Source organism: Colobus angolensis, unplaced genomic scaffold (assembly GCF_000951035.1).
Source record: "Colobus angolensis palliatus isolate OR3802 unplaced genomic scaffold, Cang.pa_1.0 Scaffold76, whole genome shotgun sequence".
NCBI classification, from domain to species: Eukaryota; Metazoa; Chordata; class Mammalia; order Primates; family Cercopithecidae; genus Colobus; species Colobus angolensis.
Genome location: NW_012121376.1, coordinates 1479482 through 1502645, shown reverse-complemented (window position 1 = coordinate 1502645; position 23164 = coordinate 1479482). Strand labels below are relative to the sequence as shown.

The window sequence follows — 23164 nt, the reverse complement described above, 5'->3', positions numbered from 1 at the left end:
CAGTCATTTCTAGCCAATGTATCTACAGAAAAAAACTAATAAAAACCCAACTGCTGGGCGCAGCAGCTCGTGCCTGTCATCCCAGCACTTTGAGGTCAGGAGTTTGAGACCAACCTGGCCAAAATTACAAAAACTAGCCAGGTGTCGTGCACACCTGTAGTCCCAGCTACTCGGGAGGCTAAGGTGGGAGATTCGCTTGAACCGGGGAGGCAGAGGCTGCAGTGAGCCAAGATCATGCCACTTCACTTCAGCCTGGGCAACAGAGCGAGATCCTGTCTCAAAATAGACATTTCCCCAGAGAAGATACACAAATGGCCCAGCACACGAAAAGAAGCTTAACATAGGTCAACAGGGAACTGAAAAAAGCCCATAGCAAGCCACCTGTTCAACAGGAATGGCCAGAACAAAAAAGACATAGTAACAGGTTGTTGAGGATGTGGAGAAACTGGAACCTCGTGTTGCTGGTGGGCACCTAAGATGGTGGAGCTGCTGTGGAAAACCAGCGGCCCTTCCAGCCCTGGCGTGCAGCCACAGAACCAGGGGCACAGGCACACAGGTGTGTACCCTGGCGTGCCTGGCAGCATCATGGGCATCAGTCCAACAGGTGAACATGTTGTGGTCCATCCATGCCACGGAGTATCATTTGCCCATAAAAAGGAAGGCTGTACTGCCACGTGGGTGGACCTCGAAGACACCGTGCTGAGTGAGGAAAGCTGGTCACAAAAGGACAAATTCTATCTGAGCCTGTTTTCATGAACTATCCACTGTAGGCAAATCCATAGAACCAGGACCTAGACAAGGGGTTACTGGGGCCAGGGGAGGGGGAAACGGAGTGACAGCCAATGGGCACTGGGTTTTTTCTTGTTACTTTTTTAGAGATGGTCTCACTCTGTTGCCCAAGCTGGAGTGCAGTGGTGTGAGCAGGCTTAATGCAGCCTTGACCTCCTGGCCTCAAGCCAGCCTCCCACCTCAGCCTCCAGAGTAGCTGGGAGCACACGTGTGCACCATCATGCCCAGCTAATGTTTGTTTTCTTGTAGAAGAGATACTGCTATGTTGCCCAGGCTGGTCTTAAACTCCTGGCCTCAACTGATCCTATCCCTCCTTTGGCTTCCCAAAGCGCTGGGACCATAGGCATGAGCTGCCATTGCCAGCTAATTTTTTTTATTTTTACATTTGCTGTGGTGGGGTCCCACTGTGTGGCCCAGGTGGATCTTGAACTCCTGGCCTCCTCGATCTCTTAAAGTGTTGGGATGACAGATGTGAGCCACTGTGTCCGGCCCAGGGTTTGTTTCTCAAGTGGTGAAAATGCTCTAAAATTGATGATAGTGGCAGATGCTCAACTGTGAATCTTCTAAAAACCCCTGCATTGTACTATTTAAATGGGTGAGTGGTCTGATGCATGAATTCTCTCTCAACAAAGCCGTTAAACAAGAATGCAGGGAACAGTGTCCATCCGGTCCTCCTTGCACCAGGCCCTGCTCTGCTGCCAGCCTGCCTGGAACAGGACCAAGTCTGCTACCCACTTCTGCCCCTGGCACTCGCAGCTGCCAAGATCACTGGCCTCATGATCAGCCAGTGGGTGGGCTCACCTCATGTCCCCATGGGCTGCAAGCCCTGGGAGGGCCACCAGCACCACAGGTTCTCGTGGCAGCAGTGCCTCTGTCTTAGGGAGAGGGCACATCCCTTGTCCAGGCCCCCGCCCTGGGCCCAGGCACCTTTTCTGTCTCTCGGCTGCATTTGATGATGAAGATGTTGGCATAGATGTCCTCCACGCACATCCAGCTGGACAGGGACAGCGTGGTGTCCGTCCACACCCAGTCCATCACTGCCCGCAGCTCCACCAGGAACGGCACCAGCCGGAACCTGCCCACAGCCAGGGTTCCCATCAGGTGGGCTCCCTCCTGCCCGGGCTGTGACCCCCACCCCGGCGGACCTGCACTCACGCTCACCCCTGGAAGAGGAAGAGGTTGAGGTGATTGTACTTCTTGGTGAGGAAGTTGCCAAGGATGCGGGTGGGGTAGCCGCAGCGGATCTGGTAGGCAGACAGGGCGAAGTAGATGCATTTCACAAAGTACCACAGCTGGGCCACCGCGTTCTGGCTGAACATCCTGGGGTGGGATGGCCAGGTCAAGGACCCCGTCAGAAACGGAGCCCTGCAGGGCCCCGCCCCCAGACACCGAGCACCCCCGCGTGCGGGCCCACCTCTCGGTGACGGCAGGCAGGATGAAGAACATCCATAGGTGGATGGCCAGCACCAGCGCCACCTGGAAGGCCAGCTTGCCCAGCACGGTCTTGCGCAGGTAGAGGGCGCGGTCGACCACCATGGTACTGAACTGGATCAGCAGCATGACCAGGAAGGCCTCGGGTACCTGGTCGTCTGATAGGGAGGACGTGATGTCCGTGGCCGCCGAGTGTTTCTGTGGCCGGGAGAGCACGGGTCAGGGGGAGCCAGGCCCTGGGGATGTGGGTGGCTGCGGAGCTCTGCGTACACTGGGGTGTGTGGCTTACCCCAAAGGCCCAGAAGCCAAAAATAATGATGATGAAGTCGACAACGTCGGCCAGGAACATGAGGGCATAGACATCGGTGGCTGCGCGGTACTTGGTGTGCAGGATGTCATGGAAGAAGCGCCGTAGCGGCCGGTATGTGCCCTGGGCCCTGTGGAAGGGGATGTTCAGCCTGGTGCCAGTACCCGCCTCCCCACCCCCACTGCCCAGCTGCCCCCGGCCACCACCACTCACAGGGACAGGCAGAAGCCCTGCAGCCGCCGCCCAGCCGCCCTCACTCTTCTTCCAGTGCGGCTTGGCCTCTTCTCTCTCCCCGCGGGGGCCTCTTTCTCTTCCTTCCCCTCTTCTTCCTCCCTGTCCTCAGCTTCTGTAGGGGAAAAGCTGACTTCTGCCTGGGGCCCCTGGGGACTGGGTCTGGCTCCTGACCACCCTAAGAGGCTGGCATTCACCCCATCTGACAGACAAGCAGACTGAACACAGGAAGCGCCTAGTGTCACTGGCAAGGAGAGAGCTGGGGCTGTGTCCTCTGTCTGGGGCAACCGTCAGGGACCAGCCCAGGCCAACAGTCACCCTGCATGTGGGGGGCAGAGCCAGGAGCTGTGGCTCTGAAGCGCCTTCCTGGGATCCAGGTGGGCCCTGCACTGGGCGTGGCCGTCTCATCTGAAAAGGGCCCTCCCTGCAGTAGCCTCACTCAGAGAACTGGGTAGGCAAGAGGCTGTGGGACGGGGCGCTTATACCGATGGCTGCTGGTCCTCTCCGTGCTGGGCCCTCCTTCTTCCTCCTCCTAAAACGTAGACTGAAGCGCCTCGTGTCACGGGGCCTGAGCTCCGCTTGGGGTTCTGGGGTCCCATCCGTCGGTACGACCCTCGCTTCCACCTGAACGTGGTCCTCGGTGGTGGCCTCGGGCACTCCTGGCTCCTCCTGGAGCCCTGTGCCTGCCTTGGCCTGGGGTTCCAGCAGGGCCCCTGGCCCCTCCTCAGCCCCCTGCTCCTTCCTGCCGCTCTGGTCATGCTCCTTGGATGGCGAGTCCTCCTCGTGGTCCCAGAGGCCGTAGGACTGTGGGGCGGGAGCCTGTGGTGAGGGGGCCTTGCCTCCCGGCAGAGGGCGCCCGTGCCCAGAGGGCCTGCCCAGCCCCGCACTGGCGGGGCTCGCACTCACCAGCAGCTGGGAGCGGTGGAAGAAGAGGGCCATGAGCTGCACCAGGTCGTACTTGATGTAGCCGTCAGTCTTCTCCAGGCCCAGAATGCGGGGCGGGAAGTAGGGCTTGTTCTCGTAGCGCCGCAGCACCACGTGGCTGTTCCAGGGGAAGAATCCAAACTGGAACAGGTACTTGACGACCACCGAGACCTGCGGGGGAGGGGGCTCAGCACAGGAGGGGCTCAGCGCAGAGGGCCAGGCGCCCCCTCCCCCGCGGCCTCAGCCCACCTCGGTGAAGACGATGGCCGTCATCCAGAAGCGCTTGCTGGGCCGCGGGATGGACAGCATGGCCCACAGGAAGACGAGCACGGGCAGCACCAGCGAGCCAGCAGAGGCCGTGACCATGTGGTTGAGGATGATGATGAAGTAGCAGAGCAGCTCTGAGTGGGCGGCCACGCACTGGTACACGGCCCGCAGCAGCCGCAGCGCCCGGCCCTGCCCCTCCGCAAACAGCTCTGCCTCCTCCAGCTCTGGGATGCGCAAGCGCCTGCAGGGAGACCCGCGAGTTTGGGGGAGCCCGGGACTGCCCGGAGGCACAACGGCCCGACCTGCTGCCGGTCACAGACAGGCTCCTGTCCCCGTTCGGCGGCTCCCCGAGGGCCATGGTTAGGCTGGAGTTGTGCGTGTCCCGCCCCCACCTGTCCAGCAGCAGCTCGCTGGCCGTCCGCATCCGTCCCTGGTGCAGAGAGGCGCCGGCCTCGCGTTCCCCGGGGTCGGTGACCGCCTCCTCGCTGCCACTGCGCGTGTGGTAGCCGGTGCTCAGGGGGCTGCCCGTGTCGTCCGTCATGCTGCTGAGTGGCTCCTCCGCGCCCAGCCCACTGGGGAAGGAAGCCGGGTCACAGAGAATTCTGCTCTATGGCCTGACCCTAGGCTGCAGGGAGGGTCAGCGTGGAAAGTGCCCACGGTCCTTTGGTGGTCAAGGGAATGGCAAGGGTCGAGGAGGGCTGGACACTGCCCACCCTCCAGGGGCAGCAGCTGCGGTTCAGGGGTCACCCCAGCACCTACCTGGATACTGTGCTTGGTGCGTCGGGGGCCTCGGTGGGGCCTGGCAGCGTGGCCTCGGCCTCGCTTGTGTACAGCTGATCCAATATGCCCCGGTGCACTTCACCACCCTGCAGGGCACAGGAGGGAGCTCAGGGCTGCCTGGGATATGTCCCAGCTCTGGTCCCCACACAGGGTTTCGTGTAGAGTGGGCATGGGACTAGGCTGCTAAGCAGGCAGGGGCGTGGTTAGGCAGAGCAGGGAAGAGCGTGGTGCGTGGGTGGGCTCACCTGCAGGAGCTCCTGCGTGAGGACATAGCGCTCTGCCCGCAGCACATCACTCATGGTGCTGTGGTGCCGGGTGAACTCCTGCAGCCAGCGCGTCAGCCCGTCCACCAGCGCCTGCCCCAGCACCCACAGGAACTGCGCCGTGCTCAGCACCCTCTGCACCATGTGGCTCCGGCCTGCGGGAGGGTGGGAGGGGGCGCTGGACGGGCAGCCTGTGGGGCCAAGAGAGACCTCCCACTCCCCAGCCGCAGGGCCCACGCACCTGCCACTGCCTCCTCGGGGCCCTCTGCTGGCTCCACCTCCTGGCTGGGGCCACCTCCTAGGCACAGGATGCTGGTCAGTGACTGGGAGTCCTGCAGCTTCCCCTCAGAGTCGCCACGACCCCCAGCTCACCTGTGGGTAGCTGTCCTGCCTGCTCCTGCCTTGCCTGCTCCTGCTCCTGCTGCTGCCGCCTCAGCACCGTCTGCGCATTGGTCACCCACGCCTGGTACGCCATCTGTGGGCCAGCCCCCTGGGTTAGGACCCGGCCTTCCAAGCCATCGGACGCAGGAGGGAAGAGGAGGAATAGCTGGAGTTGGGCAAGCCTGGCCCCAGATCCTGATCCCTGCTCTGTGTCTACCAGGGGCCTCTGCGTCCCTGAGCCCCTCCCAGATGCGGACCTTGAGGGGCTGTGGGTGAGGACCCCCACGCATGCAGCCCACCCAACTCCTGGTCTAGCACCGAGAGCCAGGGGCCCAAAGACAGACCCAGGACAGCCAGGCGGCCAGTACAAAGGTGTCAGGCCCATCTCACAGGTCAGGCCACAGGCAGCCACCAGAACCTGGGTGTTCAGAGCCAAGACGGTGGGGCAGCAGGCTACACATGACCCATGTCCCTGTAGCCTGGTTTCCCATGGGACTTGGGAGGCCTGGATGGGGCTGGGTGAGCTCACTGGAGGTGGAGGAGCTGGGCTTCCAGGCCTTGGGGGCAGCTGGCACCCCCTATGCTGCCCTGGCCGAGGGCCACAAGCTCTGTGGTTGCAGTGGGGCAGTCAGGGCTCTCCCACCTCACCTGGAAGGCACTCTGGGCCGACGGCCTAGGGTCTTCAGGGGCAGCCTCCTCCTCTTCCTCGCTGTCAGACTCAAACAGGAAGTAGTCCCCGGAGTGGATGACTGTGGGCAGGCAGTGCTGAGAGCCAGCCTTCCACGCAGGGAGACCCCCAGCCAGACCCTCTCCGCCTGCATGGGCCAAGGCCCAAGAGCCACCCTTCCCATGTGGAGCAGCCGGGAGTGGTGCAGGCACAGGACACAGGCCAGCGCGGTGGGACAAGACAGAGGCGGGCAGGGCAGCTGAGGAACAGAGCCAGTGCAGGCTGGGGTGCTCAGTGGGCTGACTGCAGAGGACGCGGGAAAACCCAGGAGAGTTAGAAAAACAGACCGGGCATGGTGGCTGACACCTGTCATCCCAACACTGTGGGAGACTGAGGCGGGCAGATCACCTGAGGTCAGAGATTCGAGACCAGCCTGGCCAACGTGGTGAAACCCCATCTCTACTAAAAATACAAAAATTAGCCGGGTATGGTGGAGGGCACCTGTAATCCCAGCTACTTGGGAGGCTGAGGCAGGAGAATCCTTTAAACCTGGGAGGCGGAGGTTGCAGTGAGCTGAGGTCACGCCATTGCACTGCAGCCTAGGCAACAGGGCAAGACTCCATTTCAAAAAAAAAAAAACACTGGTTTGGAGTAGGGCGCATGCTTGTAGTCTCAGCTACTTGGGAGCCTGAGGCAGGAGAATCACTTGAACCCAGGAGGCGGAGCTTGCAGTGAGCCGAGATCACACTGCTGCACTCCAGCCTGGGTGACAGAGCGAGACTCCGGCTCAAAAAGAAAACGTAAAACTATGCAGTGCTGCTGGGACCGACCAGGTGAAACTGCCGCTCAGCTCCTGTGGCATCGGAGCGAGCTCTGAGACGCCCCCGTTGGAAGGGCTGGGGCATCACCCAGGGGTCTGCAGCCAGTGAGGCACCCCCCAACCCAGGAGGCCTGAGCGCGTCCTGATGCTCAGGGCCTGGGGGTCAGGGGAAGGAGGGGAAGACAGCAGCCCAGGCAGAGGACAGGTGAGGGCACAGAGGGCCTGAGAGGGTGGCCACAGGCGGGCTAATGGGGGGTACCTGTGGCGTGGTCCAGCCAGGGCCGCCACCACTGCCTCCGTGGCGGGGAGGAGCCCCCTGGACTGTCGGGCCCTGTGGAGGGGTGGGGTGAGCGTGAGGGAGCAGTCAAGGCACCAGGAGGGGTCGGGGCTGTGAGTGTCTCGGGGACAAGATGGGTGGAGACAGACACGGAGACCCACAGTGATGGGGGCCATGTGAGGCCACGGGGCTCAGAACCCATGTGCGTGGACGGACAGTCACGGGGCGGCCATGGGGCCTGCCGGACAGGGTGATCACGCGGACAGGACAGGTGGGCTGGGAGCCTTGTGGGACGTCACACGGGCACAGACAAGGCACACCAGCAGCAGGCACAGACACGCTGAACAGGGGGCCTTGGATGCTAGACTCCAGCTGCACTCACCTGGCTCCGGGCTTGGGTCCTTGGGGCCCAGGGTGTCCTGGGGGCGACCGCGGTCTGCCCGGCCCTGCCTGTGCTTCTCCTGCTTGGCACGGATACGCTCCATCCTGTGGGGGGGAAAGGCCGGGTACACTGAGCACTCCTCCACAGGTGGAGCCGGGGAGTCCCTGCCCTAGAGGTACCTACTGTCTTTTCAGCTGGGCCAGGGACTTCTCCTCTGTCCTGCGGTGGAAGTCGATGCTCTTGAGGTTGGCAGCGTTGTAGAGGGCAAAGCCCCTGTCGGGGGGCAGGGATGGGCTGTGAGCACCAGGCACTCAGCCCCAGCAGCATGGGGAGCCGCCGCTCCCCGCTCAGCCCGGACCATAGGCAGCTGCCGCTCCCCGCTCAGCCCGGGCGGCTCAGCCGGCTCCTCTCGGCCCATGCTGGGCAAGAGGCACCCACAGGGGAGGCATCATCCACTGCCCCCACCCTCTGTGCTGTCTGTGGTGAGGACAAGCCCTTCTGCCGTACAGATGCAGGGGTGTCTGGTGGCACCCACCCAGCTGGAGCTGCAGGGAAGCAGGCAAAGCTGGCCCCAAGCCCGAACCCCTCCCTGGGGCATTCGTGATACCACCCAGGGGCCCTCCCGCCAGTGGGACACGTAGCCCTTAGCAGGCAAGTCGGTCGGAACTGCAGCCTGTGGTCTCTGACAGACCCAGCACTGGGGCAGGGTGTGATGGTGCCCGGGTCTGCTGTCCTTCATGCTCTAGATGACACGCCCATGTCACAGAGGGGTGGAGCCTGTTCTCCACCGCCTGGGGCCTGAGACAGCGAGGTCCCTCCCATTGCCTCCTCCCAGCCCCAAGATGGGAGCTCTGGGCTGTGTCTGGGCCAGAGCTTGCCTGGAGGCCAGCAGGGCGGTGGCCTGGAGGTCGGCCCTGACGTGCAGGTAGTAATAGCTGAGGAAGACACGGCGCTGCAGCAGCAGGAAGAAGAAGCAGATGCTGTCCCAGATGATGCCGGCCTCCTCCACGGGCAGCAGGCAGTCCTGGTCTCTGCCCATCATCTCCTTGGCTGCAAGGCAGGTGCCAGCAAGGGTCAGGGTCAGGCCCAGGGGCAGGGGGCTTCCCCATACCCTCCCTAGCCACCATCCTCGCCACTCACGGTCATAGTAGCCCTTGACGGTGCACACAAGGCTGAAGAGCTGGATGACCCAGCAGAAGCCGGTCTGCATCTGCTCCACGAAGACGCAGGCCAGGAGCTGGGAGAAAGCAGGGTCAGCAGGCTCAGCAGGGCCCCAGGGCAGGGCACGGCAGGCAGGTGGGGCCAGGGGCTGGGCTCACCGACAGCATGTTCTTGGAGATGATGACGGTGACGTTGTAGAGAATGAGGCAGTCCCATAGCACGAGGCGGGCCCGCGTGTCCCTCTGCAGCAGGGCGGTGCCGAAGAGCAGCAGGTAGAAGCAGGCCAGCAGGTAGCCCAGCCCGAAGATGCTGATTCGGGTGGCCCCCGTGACAAACACCACCACCAGTACCAGCCAGAACAGGTACCGGAAGACGGCCACCTTCAGCATGTCGAGGTAGGACCTGCCAGGCCGGAGTGTCACGGCGGGCGCCCCGGCCACCCCTCCCAGAGGATCTCCCATGGAGGGTGGTGTGGGACCCACCTGCTGTGGATAAAGTTGGGCACAGGGTTGGGCTCCCCCCGCAGCGGCTCCAGGCGGTCGGTGTTGACGCCAGCCATGCACTGCCACTCCTCCGTGCGCTCAGCTGAGAACACTTGCCACTGCTGGGAGGCGCACAGCAGCAGGAGGAAGTCGCCTGCAGGACACAGGAGCCGCTGTTGTGCTGCTCGGGGACCCACACGAGGTGGGCATGGTGCATACAGCCCGCCTCCCACCCCAGGCCTGTCGGCGTGCAGCCACTGGGAGCGGGGACATGTCTGCCTGGGGGAGTGGCCGGGTGCTACTGAGGGAACCCTGGCGCAGGGGGCGTCTGCACAAGGGCTGCCGTACACATACGCTGAGGTCTATGTGTGTGCGTGTGAGGTCAGGGCCTGCAGACTGCCCTATGCCTGACTACATATCTGCCCTCACAAGCCTGTGTGCACACTTGTGAGCAGATTGTGGGGTGTGAACATGCTCTGAGGGTCCTCTGGAGGCAGGGGGGGTGGGGGGCACTCACTGATGAGGTTGGTGGAGTTGGGGACCCGGAAGAAATCAGGCAGGTACAGCCACTTGATGAGTGCAGAGTTCATGGGGACAGCCCGGCTCCAGCGCCACGGGTAATCTGGTGGTGGGAATGTCATGTTAGGAAGGGCCTGGCCTGCCTGGGGCCTGAGATATCCCATCCCCACCTACTGACCAGTGGCTTCAGAGCCCGAGACTTTATCACCAACCCTCAGGATCCATGGGAATCACCTCACGCACACCTGGTGTCTTGAGAACTGACAGCTCTAGTGTCCTGTGTGTTTACACACACACATTCCTTCAACTATGCACCAAGCCCCCGGAGGCAAAGCAACCAAGCGGGAGGCCGGGGAGCACGGGGATGGGGGATGGGGAATGGGGGCTGCTGGGCCTCCCTGGATTGTGGCTCACACGGCCTCATCGTCCATGATACGACAGTGCGTGTGATATGACCGCTCTGAAAACAGCCAGAAGCCGCATGCAGTGCAGACACCTGCAGCAGGGAAACGTTCAACCTGCAGCAGCCACAACAGGGAACGCTGCTCAGCACGTGGGACCGGGATCCACGGGACAGCCTAGACAGACCTCAGTGTGCTCTGCCAAGTGAAAGTCAGACCTAGCAGCACCTGCTGTGAGTCCTGCTGCCGTGGCATCCTGACGGGACCACGTGCCAGGGATGGGAGGTGCCTGCGGGGGGAGGAAGCCATGGCTTTGCCGGCCCCTGGCCACACTTCCTGGGAGGCAGGGAGGGTTGGTCCCTAAGGACTGAGGGGGTGGATGTGACTCCACACATCTGCAAAACCCACACACTGTCTGCTGCAGAGGGAACCTCACGATACGAAAACAAAGTTGCCTCGATGTCAGAGAACCCGGGTTCTCTAACGCAGGTGTTTTACAGGAAAGATGTGGAGGGCCTAGAGGCAGGGGCAGCCCTATAGCAACAGGCACACCCGGCGCCCAGACCCCCGGCTCTAAACCTGACACTCTTGGAACTCGATCGGGGTCCCCAGAACAGTGGCTGTGAGCTCAGAGCTGAACCTGGGAAGCAGAAGATGAGGCAGCGATGCCTGGGAGCAGAAAACAGGACAGGGCCGCGTGGGGCGGCTCACGTCTGTAATCCCAGCACTTTGGGAGGCAGAGGTGGGCAGATCACCTGAGGTCAGGAGTTCGAGACCAGCCTGGCCAACACGGTGAAACCCCGTCTCTACTAAAAATACAAAAATTAGCCGGGCGTGGTGGTGGGCGCCTGTAATCCCAGCTACTCAGGAGGGAGGCTGAGGCAGGAGAATCGCTTGAACCCGGGAGGTGGAGGTTGCAGTGAGTAGAGATGGCAGCACTGCAGTCCAGCCTGGGCGACAGAGCAGGACTCCGTCTTGGAAAAAAAAAAAAAGAAAAAGGAAAAAGAAAACAAGATGGGCTTGCAAAGGGCAGGGCAGGTGGAGAAGGCCCGGAGCTCCCAGGGCCTGAAGCTGGGACCACACAAGACTAAACAGTGCTGGTCCCACAGCCAGTCCCAGAGATGACGACCAACATCAGCGTCCATACAGACACAAACACCTGCGTAAAGAAATCAGCAGAGGACAAAGGGCAGCTTTTCCTTACGGGAGATGCCAATTAACATACGTGGAAGAGTTGAGGAAACAGGAAACCACCATTAGGAAACGGGGCCGAGCACGGTGGCTCACACCTGCAACCCCAGCACTTTGGGAGGTCGAGGGGAGCGGATCACCTGAGATCAGGAGTTCAAGACTAGCCTGGCCAACATGATGAAACCCTGTCTCTACTAAAAAAATACAAAAATTAGCTGGGCATAGTGGTGCCTGCCTGTAATCCCAGCTACTTGGGAGGCTGAGGCAGAGAATCGCTTGAACCAGGGAGGCAGAGGCTGCCGCTGCACTCCAGCCTGGGTGATGAAGCAAGATTCCATCTTTTTTTTAAAAAAAAAAAAAAGGTTCTTGCTATGTTGACCAGAGTGGTTTCAAACTCCTGGCCTCAAGGGATCCTCCTGCCTCGGCCTCCCAAAGTGCTGGGATCACAGGTGTGAACCACCACGCCCAGCCAGATACGGGGAGACCACGTAACAGTGTGTGGCCAGAGGGGCCAGGGCCTCCACTCAGCAGAGGGGAAGCCCAGTGTCTGTGGATGACAGAATTCTCAGAAAGTGGCCAGTGAGAAATGGCAGCTCTCCTGGATGGGAAACCCAGCTGATGGACGCACAGAGACAACAGAAAGGGTCTGTTTTATGAAGCCACAAGGCTGACCCCAGACAGCCCACCAGTGCCAACAGGCTGGGTGCCAGTGGGGCAGGTGGGACGCCCCTGAGCCGGCCGCATGCACAAATGTGACTCCCCATCTCAGACTGCAGGGTGCTGTGTGCCTTGAGCAGACCCTCATCACCAGGACAGCCACGCAAATCCAGTCTCAGGGCATCAGCAACACTGCCTGCCTCCCTCCAGAACTTCCCAAGAGACAGGAGAGGCGGGGGTGGCCTAGACCCAAGACAAGAGACTAGAGCAAACATCAGACCAGATCCCATCTGAAAACCAAACAGCCACAAAGCAGGGTGCTGAGGCCGGGGCTGATTGAATGCAGAGGACACGTTTGACAGTGGCACTGCCAGGAGACAGGTCCGTGCGTGCGGGGCTGTGGGCTCAGGGACACCCGCCCCCGGGAGACGCTCGAGGCAGCTCTTGGGTGTGAGGTATCACGGCTGACCCACGCAGGGACCAGAGAGGACGCAGCGCTCTTTGTGTGACTCACAACTTTCCTGAAGGTTTGAAATATTTCAAGATAGAATATTGGGCAAAAAAGAAAGAATAACAGAGCCTGGAGGGGGCCAGGCCGCCCCCGAGAGAGGATGTAGATGAGGGCGTCTGGGTAGGATGTGGGGTGGGCAGGAGGGACTGGGGGAGGCCAAGGCTAAGTCCAGGAGGGTGGACAGGAGCCTGGGGCAGGCGGGAAGCACCCCACAGGCGTCCACAAAGCCCACACCCACCCAAGCCACGTGATCCTCACCGATGCACAGGGCCGGGGGCATCCCCAGGCACAGCAGGTACTGGTACAGCAGGAACAGAGCCAGAAAGAGGCAGTAGTTGGGCCAGAGGCGGGCGATGGCCTGGCGGTGCCTGCGGGTGAGGATAGCCACCAGCCAGCAGCCGTGCAGGGTCACCATAAAGTTCATGCGCTGCCCAATCACGTTCACGGCCATCAGGAAGCAGATCTGGGGAGGGGAGAGGGCAGGGTGTGGGGGTGCAGTGAGTCGGGGGGGGGTGGGGTGTGGGTGTGCAGTGAGTCAGGAGAGAGGGGTTAGGGGCTTTCTGGTCCCACCCGGCAGGCCTCAGGCTTGCAGCAGCCCCGCCTAGAGGCTGTGGGCATCAAGCAAGGACAGGGCCAGTGGTGCTGTCAAGAGGGCTAGAGTGGCTGGCAGTTGCCATCATGCAGGGGAAAATGAGGCTCCAGGAGGTGGGCTGTACAGTACAGCGAATCTGCCTTGGCCTCTTGCCTCTTGTCAACACCAACACCACAGGAGGCCGGGGGAAGCCTTGCCGGGCCCTGTCCCCCGCCCCCTGTGGCCCAGGCAGACCCAGGTGGGGCCAGGCTTCCGGTGCCCACACGGTGCAGCCCTCCCTTCCGACGGCCAAGCCCTGCCCCAGGAGGAGGCAACGTCCCTGCCTCACCTCCAGCCCGAATTTGTAGAAGAAGAAGTTGATGAAGTACTTGAGGCAGCTGAGCAGATCCTGGTCCAGCTGCTGGCGGGTGCCGCTGGCGAACACGGCCTGGGCAGGCAGCGGGGCCAGCTGGTGCTGCCGGCGGTGGTGCTCCTGGCGCCGGTACACGATGGCCTCGAATACCAGCAGCAGCAGCACCTGCAGGTGGTTCTGCGGGGGGGCAACGGTCAGGGGGCAGCCGGGTACTCGCCCGCCCAGCCGCCCACCAGCCCTTCACTCACCTGGATGTAGCCCAGGTTGGGGAATCCTTTCCGCACCCCAAACCAGTTGGCAGGATCCACGGGCCCCCGGTACAGCAGGGACTGGCTGATCTCCGTGGTCAGTAGGTTGGTGCTGTTGGGGGAGGGCTGGCAAGAGACCGGGCATTAGTGCCCCCTCCCAGGCCACAGTGCCCCCCTGGCCCTGCCTGGAGCCCACCACAGCCACAGCTCCGGGGCAGGCCCACTGCTGCCCCAGCCAAGGACACAGGGGCTGCTGGCCTTGGAGCCACCTTCACAGGGAAGGCGACCAGGTGTTTGAGAAACAGGGAGACCACAGGCAGAGGCTAGGGGAGTGAAGAGAGGTCCAGGGAGGAGGGATGTGTGAGAAAGTGCCAGGCAGCAGCTGCCTGACCGTCTCTCCCTGCCCAGGCCTGGGGTGGGGCCCTCCCCTCCTCACTGCAGCAGACCCTGGGACTCCGCCCCTACCAGACACCCTTATGTGCGGGGAGTGGATCCCCGGTCCACAGATCAGGTCAAAGGATGCTGCCTCCAGGAAGCCCCCTTGGCCCCACTGCACTGAAGCAGCTGCCCTGGGAGGGTGGGGCTGTGAACGCAGCTGCCTGGAGCTTCCTCCCGTCTCCGCCCACGGGGGCCGGTACCTCGGTGCAGTTGCTGGAATACTCCTGAGGGTGGACAACCTTGAGCTGGTACAGCATCTTACACACGATGATGACGCAGGTCCACACGGTAGACAGGCAGGAGGCCATGGGTCGGAAGCGTGGGTAGGGCAGGGCGAAGGCCCACAGCACCACCAGCAGCAGGTTCATCACCGACACCTGAGGGCAGCGGGCACGTGGGGCTGGGCTTAGGGAGGACAGCCAGGCAGGACAGAGCACCCCACCCCAGACGGGAAGCTGAGGTGCCTGCCACACTCACCTCCTTCAGGGCCACCCAGACGGTGTACAGGGCCACCAGCTTGAAGACGTGCAGCTCCAGCAGCCGCCGCAGGAACACCTGCACCCGTGAGAGGACGTCCGAGAAGCCAGCTGCCAGCTCCAGCAGCCGCTCGGCCACCAGGCCCCACTTGGCTGCGCCTGTGACGGTGTGAGGGTCAGTGTAGGGTGGAAATGGGGAGTCCCAGGTCCCTGTGCTCTTAGAAGAGGCTCTGGAGCTCAGAGGGGACTCTGTCAATGTCCCCCCAGCTGGGATGTGGCACAGCAGACTGGGTGGCCTCTGTGCTCTGCCCGCCCAACTCACCTTCAGGCACCTGGGTGGCCTGGTGGGGAGTGGCCATGCCCAGCCCCTCATCCCTGGGGCCCTCCTCCTCCTCCTCCTCCTCCTGCTGCTGCTGCTGCAGCAGTGGGGTCCCGCTCACTGCATCCTGCCTGGGAGAGAGTCCAAAAATGGCATCTCCCAACTGGGTTCCTGCCCCTCTCATTTCCTGCGCCTGGAGGAAGCCCTGTTTGCACCACTGCTGCTGCAGCTGCCAAGTAAGGCGCATAGCTGCGTCGGAACTCATGCCCACTGTCCCCAGGACCTCCATGCTACTGCCATCCCCTCGATGTGAGCAAATGGAGAATGTGGCTCCTGGCCAAATCCCACCTGGCTCCCTCCCTGGCCCAGGAGGCTGCACCTCTCCAAGGCCAGCCAGGGAGGGCAGGGCCGCACCTGTGAGCCCAGCGCGGGAGGCGCCTGCCAGGCGGGGACACGTGCTCCATGTCGGTGAGCTGCATAAAGGGCCGGTGGAAGTAGTGCAGCTGCAGGATGCAGGCCAGCAGGAAAAAGCCGGGCACCAGGATGCTGGAGAAGAGCTCGGACACGCTGAACTGCTCCAGGCCCAGGTCCCCCAGCCTGCGGAGGGTTAACATCAGCACCGGCCCGGCCCCTGGTGGAGCCGCTGGAGCCCTGGGGAAGTGCACGGGGTGCCCGCGCCGCTGCCCCACCACCCTGGCCTGGACTCACTGCTCATCAGTGAAGCCAGTGAGGTTGCGCCAGTAGGCGGGGAAGTCCTGGAACTGGAAGGTGTAGACGGCGATGAGGACCAGCATGGTGTAAGCCACCACGAGCCACCAGAAGGCCTTGAGGAGCTTCCGCCACAGGCTGTAGTAGACCTGCCGGGTGAGGGGGGCGGTGAGGGCCGCGGGGAGGGTCCGTGCCCCAGCCCCCACCCCGGCCCGCCAGCCACCTGGAAGAGGGTGAGGCAGAGCAGGAAGAGGAACATGTAGACGATCTTGTAGACCACGAGGCGGCCAGCGAAGCTGACCACGATGAACATGCCAGCACACACATAGATCCAGTACTTGGCATAGACGCCCTTCACCAGCTCCCCCAGGCTCTGCAGCAGTGTCTGTGTCCGCGTGGGCTCTGTGGGCCAAGCCAGGGGACAGGCGATGGCATCGGGGCGGGCGGGCAGGAGGGCAGCCCCCACTTCTGGCCTGCCACTCACCTGTGTCTGCCACAGTGACCTCCGTTAGCGCAGCTGGAGCCTCTGCCCGCTTCAGCAGCTTCTCTTTCACAAACTGGCGTAGCAGGAGCCAGAAGGTCAGGGTGTAGAGCAACTGCGACAAGAGCGGTATGTCACAGTCAGCCGGAGGGCCCAGCACCCCTCCCATAGCCAGGGCAAGAGCCCTTAGGGAGGCGGCTGGCGCCAGCCCATCTACACCGGCCTCCCACAAGCACCAAACACCCTCTCGCTCACACCCACCCAGAGGCACATGAGCATACACTTCCATACCCACGGATGAGTGCATGGGTTCACACGCGCTCACACACAGTCACACGGGTTCACTAGTTCACATGGGCACAGATCCATGTACACACATGCACACATGTCCACATGCCGGAGTGCACATTTACCCACATGCATGCTCACATATGCCCACAGGCTTATGTGGAGGTGTACACACAGGTGCACGTGTTTGCACACACAGGCTCACAAGTCTCACAAGATGAGACACAACCCGCTGGCCTGCAAACAGGTGACTAGACATGATGCTGGCACCCAGCTCACATGGACACACAGGCACCCCGTGAACACATGGCCTGCACAGCTTGTCACTGAGACCCAGGGCTGTGCCAGTGGGCAAAGCCTATGCTCACACACAGCGTCAGGGGTGCAGGGGTGGTGCCCGTGCCAACGGGCAGAGCCCACTCCCACAGTGTCGGGATGTAGGCTTGGTACCCATGCCAACACAAGGTTGTCTGTTTATTTGCTCAGCAAACGCTGAGAAGCTACTCTGGGCTGGCCCTGGGTGGGCAGAAGGGGACCCCATTGTGACAGACAGACACGGATCTACCTTCCTGGTGCTGCTACTCCCCTGGGCAATGGACACTGAACAGGATGATGACCCTGACGGGGCCATGCACCCAGGCACCCCTGGATGTGGTGGTGCACACTCACCATGGCGCCAAGGTCCAGGCAGGGGTAGCGGGTGTGCTCCAGCCCCAGCTGGCGCAGGCTGACGGGGCCCAAGGTGGTGGGCAGCTCAGGGCGCAGGTCCATGGCCCACACGTAGCGCAGACAGCACAGCGTCATCCCGTACAGCAGGATGCAGGGCGAACACAGCATGGCCAGCTGGTGGCGGCTGCGCACCGTCCAGATGAGGCAGGCCCAGAGCAGCAGCACAAACGTCAGCCAGCTGTGGTAGGTGATGCTCCACACCTGCGTGGCAGAGGGGACTGCATGGCCGCCCAGCGCACCCCCCCCCCCAGCGATGCCCCACACCTGCGCGGCGGAGGGAGGGGCTGCACAGCCACCTTCCCCCACCCCATCCCACCCCGACCCCCACGGCCGCCTACCATCATGGCGATGAGTGCACACACATAGCTCTGGTCCATGATGAGGTGGCCCAGGCTGTGGAGTGGGGATGCCTCCCTGGGCTCAGCCCGCTTGGGCCGCACTGCAGGTGGGGACAAAGGTCAGCTCCGGCAGGGTGATCTCCAGGCACCCCCCACCTTGACTGTGCCCTGAAATCCGGGCCATGGGCCAGCATACAGCAGCAGGGACGGGCCCCCGGTGGCCATGGTAGGCTATGGGCAGAACACGCGGGCTCCAGCGGTGGAGCTGACACCGTTCCCCAAGCGTCAGGGATCGCCCTGCCAGCACCTGCTGTTCTCTGGGCCTCAGTTTCCTTGAAAGGGTGGGGCGCACAAGGTAGCCCTGACCCCGTTTCCAGCCCTGTGCACCTGAAGACTCGGGACCCCCACCCCTTCACTTGCTTCATTCAGAAACACATTGCAAAATGGAAAATCAAGGGTTAAAGAAAGAAAGTAGCCAGAAAGAGCGCCCAGGCCCTCCCAAGGCGACATGGCCAACACGGAGTTCCCAGGCCAGGCCCTGCCCTGGACAAGCAGCCTCCTGGGGCCACCCGCCCACCTCGAGCAGCTCCCAGAGCGAACAGCACAAGACAGCGTAGCCATGTTTTCTGGGGAGGAGTTGGGAGACTGGAGGGCCCCGCCATGGGGTCTTGGGGATCAACCACGCAGCCACTCGGCTGCCCTGGGGGTCTCAGGGGTCAGGGACACCGACACACGGATGCCCTGGGCGCCCGAGGGGCGGCAGGCAGAGGTGCGGTGCGAGCATGCGAGAGCGCCAGGCGGTCACCAGGGGGCAGCACCGGCCTCCCGCTCCCCAGCTGTACCTCGGAGTGCGCGGTACTTACCCGGCCGCTGCCGGATGGGGCTCTGGCCTGTCAGCTCGTGGACGATGCAGTTATCAGCCTCCGTGTCGGGTGCTGTGGGCACCACGTGCTGTGGGCAAGCAGTGGTGAGCCATGGAGGGGCTGGCCCAGCGCCCCCCACCCTGGCGCCTCCACCCAGCTGGCTGCTCACCTGGGCAGCCTCCCCATCCTGGGGCCACGGCTCCAGCTCTGCCAGCTCCAGCTCCCGAGTCTCGTCCCCCTTTGCCGCCTCCTTCCTCTGCAGAGACCAGCACCTTGAGCCCAGACCAGCTCCACACCCCACCCAGAGGCAGGAGGTCCTGAGACCGGCCCCATGGTCTGACCTCGGACCACCCCCCAAGGGTGGCAGGTACTCGCCTGGCCGGGGGGGCGGTGCACACGGAGCTTGCGCAGAGAGGCCGTGGCGTAGCACAGCAGCAGCAGGATGCCGGGGCTGGCATACATGGGCCAGTCCAGGTTGGTGTTGAGGACCAGCACGTGGGGGCTGGAACAGTTCGCAGGGCCCACAAAGTCCTTGAGACCCAGCACCCTGTCCAGAAAAGACCTGTCACTGCCCACCACCCCGGAGGCAGTGGGGCCACAGGGGCCAGATGGGCCAGGTGGGCACGACCAGGGCGGAAGGAAAAAGGGGCCGTGTGGCAAGCCGTTACCTAGCCCAGACGCCAGCAGGCGGGAGCAGAACCTGTGCTAAGGGCGTCTGGTAGCAGTAGAGGCAGATGAGATGGCCGGCGCCAAAGCAGCCCATTGCGACGCAGAGTCTGTTGAAGCCTCGAGTGCTGACGGGAAAGTGGCAGGCCCACCAGGTGCAGATGGCCAGGAAGACCAGCAGGTAGACGCTGGAGAGGGCCGAGGGGTGGGCGATGCCTGCGGGGCAGGGCAGGGGCACACAGGGTTGTACCTGGCTGGTGCCATGTGTCCCGCCGTCTCCACAGTCCTCAGGGAACTCCAAGACCCCTCCCAGTGTGACCGCTGGTGCCCCTGCCTCAGTGCGTACCTGCCAGCGCGAGCAGGGTTACGGCCAGGACCCGCCCAGCCGCCACCAGCAGCCAGTGGGCAGTGACCCAGAAACGGGCGGCCAGCCGTGACCTCCGTGTAGGGGCCAGCGTTGCAGCTTCTTGCAGCCCTGCCGGGGGGCTGGCATCCACATCCCTCTCGTCATCATCCTGCCAAGGTCACGGGCAGGGGCAAGGTCAGCTGTATCACAGCTGCAGCCACCTCTGCAGCCCACATCTGCCCAGCCAGGAGAGCGGGAGGCGGCCACGTCCACAGCTGCCCCTCTGAGGGCCACAGGCCAGCCTCCCTGAGCACAGGCCCCAGCCGTCCCTGAGGTCTGCCTGACACCTTCCTACTTCCTCACTCGAGCTCTCGGGCCCTGCAGGCCTTCCTGGTAGCAGCTCTCACGCTGGCCAAAGACCCACGGTCTGTCCTGGCAAGTCCAGGCATGTGATGACCTTGCCAGGTATAGGCCGACCGTAGGCTGTCCTAGAGCACCTCATCACCCTGAACCACGCACCCAGGGGCCCTGTCTGCACCCTGAGGGACATGGCCAGGCTCCAGCGTCTCCTGGGTACCCCTGCCAGCCTTCTGGGTGGCTGTGTCTAGAAGTTAGGGGTGGTACCCCTGCCCTCCCCGAGCCTCTGGGGAGATAGAGGTAGCCAGCTGCCTAGGAGAAGTGACAGGCCGGCCTGGGGTTTGGGGAGAGAGACCGGACAGGCCTGTTTTCCCTGGTCCTGACTAAAGATTTCCCAGAACACAGCCGTTTTCCAAACACAGGGGAAAGCCAGGCTGTGGTGGAAAGAACACGGCTGTCGTCAGATGCCCTGGCTCTGGCCTGGCTGCCAGCAGCCCAGTGTCCCCATCTATGACTCGGGGGCTCTCCTGGTGGCTGAGGCGCCAGGTGCCCAGGCTGAGAGCACAGGCTGTGGGGCTGGATGATAGGCACCATCCCGGCTCTGACAGTCTCAGGCAAGTCACTTAGCCTCTCGGAGCCTGTTCCCTTTCTGTCAAATGGGATGGGGGCTTGACAGGACAGTTGAGCCAGACCAGTCCTGTCCTCACAGGCCTCCAGGGCTGCGGGGGCTGCTGGGAGGCTCCAAGGCCAGGGGAACAGGGAGGGAGATCAGGGCAGGAGAGGCCTGGACCCTGAGCCCACCCCTCTCAGAGACCACACAGCAGCCGGGGGTGAGGCTGGGTCAGAACACAGGGTGCTATCGCTCACACCCGGGGCTCTCCCACCAGACCTCAGAGTGCCAGGGCTGGGGCTGGAAGGGCTGAGCTCACCCCGTCCGCAGCCTGGCCCTGGCCCTGGGAAATCTTCTGAGCAGAGCCGTGAAAAATGAGCATTTCTGGGAGTGGAAAGAACAGAGGCAGCTGTTGTGGGAGGACAGGTGTGAGGCCACCGAGGGGCAGGCCCGGCCCTGACTGGGGGTGTGAGGCCACCGAGGGGCAGGCCCGGCCCTGATTTGGGCCCTATGTGCTGCGGCCACGCTGCGGATGCCCCTCACCTCCTCCAGTGGCCGGCGCCCCTCGGGCTGGCTGGCACACTCTGCCGCATGCCTGCACACATGTTGTGTGTTGCCCGTATGTGGGAGTGAGTGTTGCCCGGGGGCCCTGCCAGGCCAGGTCGTGGGGTTTCTAGATCCGGGTTTCAGAATGGTGTCCTGGAGGTGCCTGGTGCCCCCACCTCACTCTGAAGCCTGTCCACAGTAGCCAGCCAGGCTGCAGCTGCACGCTCAGGCTCCCATCACGCCAAGACGAAGCTGACCAGAGTCCAGCCACCCACCCCCTTCCCAGCAGCCAAGCTCCAGGAAGCTCGTGCCCCATGTCCTCGTCAGCATGGAGGGGCTGACGAGGGAGGGGCAGGTCTCTCAGAGGACAGGCAGCAGCACAGCCCCCACAATGACTGGACCCCCTTAAATGCCCGGAAAAGCCAGCTGGCCTCCAGGTCCCCATTCCCGCCTCTGAAATGTGGGTGCCAGCCTTGCTCCATGGTGTGGGGACAGGACAGGCAGGAGGGCAGGCTACCTCTGCAGGCTGAGCAGCTGCATCCGACCTACTCTGTGGCTTGGGGAGCCCCTTTCCCTCTCGGGGTGCCTCTGGAAGTTGAGGTCCCCGTGCCTGGCAAGCATCAGCTGTCTGACGAGTGGGCGCTGCGAGGGTGAGGTGGGAGGAGGCTGGGTGCCCGGGGCAGGGAGTTTATGGGCCAGGACACCACGTGGCCATAAATCCCGGCTGAGCCTGGGGATGGCGAGTGTGGGACCAGGTAGGGGTGAGAGGGGCTGAGCAGCAGTGACGCCCCAGCTCACGCCCTGCCCGTGGGAGGCGGCCGTAGCTCAGAGATTCCTGGGGCCAGAGCTCGAAGTCTCATAGCAGCTGAAGTTCACTCTGCCTCCCACTCCGAGGACAGAGGCCCTGCTTCAGGCCCGTCGCTCCTGGGGCCAAGGCCCCTGCTGGGGCTCTGGGCGGACAGCCTCTCTGCCTGGGGCCGAGGCCTCTCGCCGGGACCGTCCCTTCTCAGCCCGTCTGCAGCAGCTCTCCAGCCAGACCCCTGCCCAGCACTGCAGGTTCCCATCACCGCGTGGCCTTTTTTTTTTTTTTTTTTTTTTCTGTTTTTTGAGACGGAGTCTCGCTCTGTCGCCCAGGCTGGAGTGCAGTGGCCGGATCTCAGCTCACTGCAAGCTCTGCCTCCCAGGTTTATGCCATTCTCCTGCCTCAGCCTCCCGAGTAGCTGGGACTACAGGCGCCCGCCACTGCGCCCGGCTAGTTTTTTGTATTTTTTAGTAGAGACGGGGTTTCACCGTGTTAGCCAGGATGGTCTCAATCTCCTGACCTCGTGATCTGCCTGTCTCGGCCTCCCAAAGTGCTGGGATTACAGGCGTGAGCCACCGCGCCCGGCCCCCGTGAAGAGTTTCTAAGGGCAAAACAGATGCCACCTCAGGGCCTGGAGGTTTCCCACCAGAGGCAGAGCCCGGGTAGAAACAGGTCTCAATGGACGGAACCGCAGGCTGGGCCCTGGGTGGGACGCGGAAGTTCCTCCCCTCTTTAACACCAACTTACAACTAAGAAGTCTACATTTGTTTTTAAAAGATTAACCCTCAAAATGGCCGAGACCAAAGCTCTCGAATGACCTCCCTGACACACGGGTGGCGCCGCTGCCCTCACCAGCTCCTGCGTATGTGGGCTCTGCTGGGTGTTCCTTGCGAGGCGCCCGCAGAGGCCGAGGCAGACAGAGGAGACCACCAAGATGCCCAGGTCCGGGGCCACCAGCCGGATGGCGTTGGGGATGTCCTTCAGGTCCAGCCTGCGGAGAGCAGGGAGCAGCCGCAGTCAGAGCAGGAGGACAGGTGCGGTGAGCGTGCGGATGGAATGTGGGTGAGTCTCCGGGTGTGGGTGGGAGCATGGGTGAGTCTCCAGGTCCCCATCCTCCCGCTCCCGTCCCTCCTGGGTCCCCCCACTTCCTGGGGCCTGAAATGCCCAAGGGAGGCTTGCTGGTTGGGGGTGGGGGGATGGTCTTAACCTTGTGACCCCGATGTGTCGCGAGAGGCTCTCCCAGTGGCTGCCTGCAGAGAAAGACAGAGGAACCCAGTCAGGCTCCGCCCAGCCAGCACCGCAGCCGTCATCCCTGGGGGGTTTCACGGGGACCATCTAGGCCAGACATAAATCAGGCTGAGTAGACCCCCCCCCAGGAGACTCGGGGTCACTGCATGGCCTGACCCCCAGGATGGCTACCCCTGCCCCACCCCCTCAGCGACTCACAGCTGGGTCCCAGGAGCTGGTCCAGGCGGGGCACAGTGTGCAGGCAGACCTGGAGAGCGAGATGGGCCACCAGGAAGAGCAGGCTAAGGCCCAGCAGCGCCCGCAGTAGGCGGCCTGT

The 23164-nt window shown here is 62.9% G+C and overlaps 1 protein-coding gene across 1 annotated transcript in view; it reads right to left on the bottom strand.

The window, feature by feature from the left end:
• PIEZO1 (piezo-type mechanosensitive ion channel component 1) overlaps positions 1-23164 on the bottom strand; it is a 25660-nt gene extending 2496 nt beyond the window's left edge. The window contains exons 1-42 of the mRNA XM_011928079.1: positions 23047-23164; positions 22808-22850; positions 22453-22591; positions 19286-19454; positions 18942-19155; positions 18649-18820; positions 18443-18529; positions 18274-18361; positions 17411-17511; positions 17013-17273; positions 16059-16170; positions 15798-15976; positions 15575-15723; positions 15281-15463; positions 14870-14997; positions 14549-14706; positions 14272-14448; positions 13634-13759; positions 13362-13562; positions 12700-12904; positions 9680-9784; positions 9163-9316; positions 8839-9082; positions 8660-8756; positions 8398-8569; positions 7703-7792; positions 7520-7623; positions 7120-7191; positions 6022-6122; positions 5365-5467; positions 5234-5290; positions 4975-5147; positions 4709-4815; positions 4342-4521; positions 3932-4190; positions 3665-3853; positions 3244-3562; positions 2741-2873; positions 2510-2657; positions 2204-2418; positions 1951-2109; positions 1717-1864 (exon numbers count right to left, since the gene is read on the bottom strand). Of these exons, the coding sequence (XP_011783469.1) occupies positions 1717-1864; positions 1951-2109; positions 2204-2418; positions 2510-2657; positions 2741-2873; positions 3244-3562; positions 3665-3853; positions 3932-4190; positions 4342-4521; positions 4709-4815; positions 4975-5147; positions 5234-5290; positions 5365-5467; positions 6022-6122; positions 7120-7191; positions 7520-7623; positions 7703-7792; positions 8398-8569; positions 8660-8756; positions 8839-9082; positions 9163-9316; positions 9680-9784; positions 12700-12904; positions 13362-13562; positions 13634-13759; positions 14272-14448; positions 14549-14706; positions 14870-14997; positions 15281-15463; positions 15575-15723; positions 15798-15976; positions 16059-16170; positions 17013-17273; positions 17411-17511; positions 18274-18361; positions 18443-18529; positions 18649-18820; positions 18942-19036 (5751 nt within the window). The 5' untranslated portion in view covers positions 19037-19155; positions 19286-19454; positions 22453-22591; positions 22808-22850; positions 23047-23164. The remainder of the gene's footprint in view (positions 1-1716; positions 1865-1950; positions 2110-2203; positions 2419-2509; positions 2658-2740; positions 2874-3243; positions 3563-3664; positions 3854-3931; positions 4191-4341; positions 4522-4708; positions 4816-4974; positions 5148-5233; positions 5291-5364; positions 5468-6021; positions 6123-7119; positions 7192-7519; positions 7624-7702; positions 7793-8397; positions 8570-8659; positions 8757-8838; positions 9083-9162; positions 9317-9679; positions 9785-12699; positions 12905-13361; positions 13563-13633; positions 13760-14271; positions 14449-14548; positions 14707-14869; positions 14998-15280; positions 15464-15574; positions 15724-15797; positions 15977-16058; positions 16171-17012; positions 17274-17410; positions 17512-18273; positions 18362-18442; positions 18530-18648; positions 18821-18941; positions 19156-19285; positions 19455-22452; positions 22592-22807; positions 22851-23046) is intronic.